Source organism: Molossus molossus, unplaced genomic scaffold (genome assembly GCF_014108415.1).
Source record: "Molossus molossus isolate mMolMol1 unplaced genomic scaffold, mMolMol1.p scaffold_m16_p_1, whole genome shotgun sequence".
Classification (NCBI taxonomy): domain Eukaryota; kingdom Metazoa; phylum Chordata; class Mammalia; order Chiroptera; family Molossidae; genus Molossus; species Molossus molossus.
In genome coordinates this window covers 53789633-53793310 of record NW_023425344.1, presented here as the reverse complement: position 1 = coordinate 53793310, position 3678 = coordinate 53789633, and the positions used below count along the sequence as shown (strand labels likewise).

At 33.8% G+C, this 3678-nt stretch overlaps 1 protein-coding gene across 1 annotated transcript; it reads right to left on the bottom strand.

Annotated features, from left to right (window-relative positions):
- Window positions 1-743: 743 nt before the first annotated feature.
- CXCL8 (C-X-C motif chemokine ligand 8) lies at window positions 744-2789 on the bottom strand. The gene is made up of 4 exons (XM_036281572.1): window positions 2642-2789; window positions 1646-1781; window positions 1276-1359; window positions 744-832 (listed from the first exon to the last, which is right to left on the bottom strand). Exons 1-4 carry the CDS (start codon window positions 2703-2705, stop codon window positions 811-813), a joined length of 306 nt encoding a protein of 101 aa, XP_036137465.1. The 5' UTR covers window positions 2706-2789; the 3' UTR covers window positions 744-810.
- Between the last annotated feature and the right edge of the window lie 889 nt (window positions 2790-3678).

The window sequence follows — 3678 nt, the reverse complement described above, 5'->3', positions numbered from 1 at the left end:
ACAAATAGGATTGCTAGTCCAACTACCATTCCATGTAATGATGATGTACTTACACTAAAAAAAAAAAAAAAAACATTTGTTGTCTGTCTGAAGTAAAAATTAACTGGATATTCTGTCTGTTTTTAATTTTGCTAAATCTAGCAACTTTGACCAAAATAAAACATCTTCCATCAAGATAGTTCTCTAATATATATTTTAATATCTAAAATAAATATAAACACACCCATTATTATACTACTCTATCACAATACTTATTCCCCATTTTCCAAATTCATGCACAAATATTACTATATTTGATGCTTAAATAAATATATAAATAATAAATAGGCAAATAAGTTACACTTGAAAATAATTTCCGAGACCATAAAAAATAAAAAAGCAATTGCTTCCACATGCACTCACATCTCTGTGAGGTAAAATGTTGGCTGATACTTTTTCTCCAGTTTAGGAATAAAAAGAAACCAAGGCACTGCTAAAAGGGACTCATGGATCTTGGCTAGAGGACTAGAATTGCAATATTTAAACAAAAAAATAGAATATAGTATTTGCAGCTAAATTTGAATATATAGCAAACAATGAGTTTTGTGTTTTTTTTTAAGATAAGTGTGTCCTAGATATTGCAGGGACATTGAAAAAAAAACTATTCATTGTTTTACTTCATATTCAAATCTAACGGGGCATCCTGTATTTTATCTGGCAACTCTATACCTGACCCATGGCCAGGAAGCACTGAAGTAGATTTGTTTCAAGTTTCATTGGCATCTTTCCTGAGGAATTCTTGGAAACCATGAAGAATGCTTTTTTTTTTTTTCATGGATCTTTCTTCTCAGCTCTGAAAATAAACAAAATAAAATTTAAGAATTAACAGTGTTCAAATAAAGAGTAAAGTATGGTTCTTATATTTAATACAGAAATGAATATAGTCTTAGATAGTTATGTGTTAGAAATGTTCTATACTTTCAACTCTAAATAGTGAGACCGGATAAGTTATCATCCAAAGCAGGACACTTCTGAGAATGGAAGGGAACCATAATAATGACACAGGGAACAGGCATAAACCCGGACTTCCCTGGACAAACTGAGACATGTGGTCTTCTGCACCATGAGTACCATAAACTCACTATTGCTGCTATTTATTTTTAATTAAAGAGGCAGCTACATAAAAAAGATTTTTAGCAGCAGCAGGAAATTTATAAGCTCACTTTTGGAGTGTATATCTCAGGATAAATGAAGAATCTCTCTCTCTCTCTTTTTTTTTTTAAATAAACAACTTACCTCTTCAAAAATATCTGCACAACGTTTTGCACCCACTTATCCTTGGGGTCGAGGCAGACCTCTTTTCCAATGACGAGCTTTACACTGAAATGAGAGAGAGAAGATTAAAATCAATATTTAGTGGTTTCAGACATTCTTTTGCTATTCCAGTCATTGTCCCTTAAGTATGGGCATAAAATCTAAGTCCAAAGCAATTTAGAGCTATGAGTCATGGGAGTTACCATATTTAAATGCCATGCAGACAAAAATTTTTTTCTTTTGTTTACCTCATTACTATATTCCCAGTACCTAGAACTTTGTTGGATACTTCCACCTTCCTCAGCTCTTTGTTTGCTAAAGTAAATATCTAATCACTTTTTAAAGTACTTACATGATTTCTGAATTTTCACAGTGTGGTCCACTCTCAATTACTCTCAGTTCTTTGATAAGCTTGGGGGGGAAACGTGTAGGGTGTGTTTTGATGCACTGGCATCGAAGTTCCGTACCTAATCTCGGCACAACTGCAGCTGTGAAAAAAAATAAAAACAATTGAAGATTGACTTCATCAGCAGGCACTGCTTTGATAGCTACTCCTTCTTTCATCTCAATGTGTGTGTTTAATAAACATCCCATCTTTAGCAAACTCATTCCTGAAGTTGAATCTGGATATTCTCTTTGCCTCTGACCTTAGTTTTTCTTTGTTTTAAAAACAGACAAATTGATAACTTTCTACAGATATACTTGGAGTCTTCTTGCAATGTTGACATCCTTATGATACTTTCTTCCTACTTGATAATGCATAATCATCTATGATATCACAGTGCTACTTATAGAATGCAAACTAAGATTTACCAATAGGAAAATGGCCTTCGGAAAGAATTAATAGAAATATATATGTGAGTTGCACAGAGATGTCTTATATCTTAACAAAATCCTTAATGCTTAAAGAAAATAAAAAATGAAAAACCATATACCATCAATCAAACAAAAATTAATAGTTGTCTGAAGCTTGTCAATAAAATGGTACATGAAGCAAAATTACTAAGTTATCTTGCTCAATACTAATAGATATTATGGGTAACTGTGCCTCCCAATAAGATACATTCTAAATTATAGATTTATATTATTTATATGCATACTACAGAGTATAAATAATAAGAACAGAATGTCTATATTAATCAAGCATTATACTTTTCTAATTGTTATATAACTACAGCCTAAAAAATTTAAAACTTCAATTTAATTAATTTACATTAAATGACTACAAAGATTATCTTCTTTTCCTGAATAAAAGGTTTTGTTTTTTCATCAAAGCATTAGGATAATCTTACTGTCTAAGGATCACTTTTAGAGCCAGGAAAACTCTGGATCACAAAGATGTGCTCACCTTCGCTCACAGCTGCCGAAAGCAGGAAAACTGCCAGGAGAGCGACAGCCAGCTTGGAGGTCATGTTCACACGAGGTTTCTTATTGGCTCTTGTCCTAGACCCTTGTAAGCTCTGTTGTCCTCAGGGACTTGTGCTGGATGAAGAGCTCCCGTGGCCTTTATACTATCACACCAGAGGAGAACATGTGCACGCTCATTCTTGTATTAGGTCAGAGGAAATTCCACAATCTGCAACTTTCCGGCCACACTTTGTGAACAAACCTGAGTCATCTGACTTCTCCAATTGTTTCTTATCCAATTTTCAGCATGATTAAAGTTCTATAGGCTCTTTAAAATAAATTGTATTTAAAAACATGTCTCTTTTAAAACATGTTTTAAACATATATTTAAACAGTGAAGTTTCTCAGTTCTATACATTATCGGCTGTATTCCCTTTTATTTATAAATAACTTTATCACAGTACCATCCGGCAGCTGTGAGAGTAAAGTCATTTATGATCATTCTTTTATGGCACCATAATTTCTCTAGGTAAATTGAATTTACTATAATGAGAGGAGATAAATCTAGTTGACCACTTTTATTGGGGACATGTTTTATGAGAAATTTTTTTCCTAAGCACTTGGAAGGTCTCCAGGAATTATTACTGCTGTCAAAAAACATAGTATAACTTTTCAAAAGATTTGGTTTTCTAATATATGTTTAACAGAATTAGCATGCCCTTCATTTTCTCCACGAATATTTATCAAATAACTTCTCAGTGATATGGAACCTTGAGATGGATAAGACAAAGTACTTGTTCTTAAAGAGTTTGGTCTATCACCCTAGCAGGCGTGGCTTGGTGGTTAGAGTGTGGACCTACAGATCAAAGGGTCCTGGGTTTGATTCCTGGTCAAAGGCAAGTACCTGGATTGCAGGTCTGATCCCTGCCCTTGGTTGGGGTGTGTTCAGGGGGCAACCATTGGATGGGTCTTTCTCTCATTAATGTTTCACTCTCTCTCCCCTTACCTCCTTCCCTTCCACTCTTTCTAAAAATTGAT

Excerpts from the sequence above, each read along its gene's own strand:
- CXCL8 (XM_036281572.1), bottom strand. The coding sequence starts at position 2,705 with ATGACCTCCAAGCTGGCTGTCGCTCTCCTGGCAGTTTTCCTGCTTTCG. Across the intron at positions 1,360-1,645 it reads TGTGAAAATTCAGAAATCAT|TGTAAAGCTCGTCATTGGAA; the intron begins GTAAGTACTTTA and ends CTCTCATTTCAG. Across the intron at positions 833-1,275 it reads GTGCAGATATTTTTGAAGAG|AGCTGAGAAGAAAGATCCAT; the intron begins GTAAGTTGTTTA and ends GTTTATTTTCAG.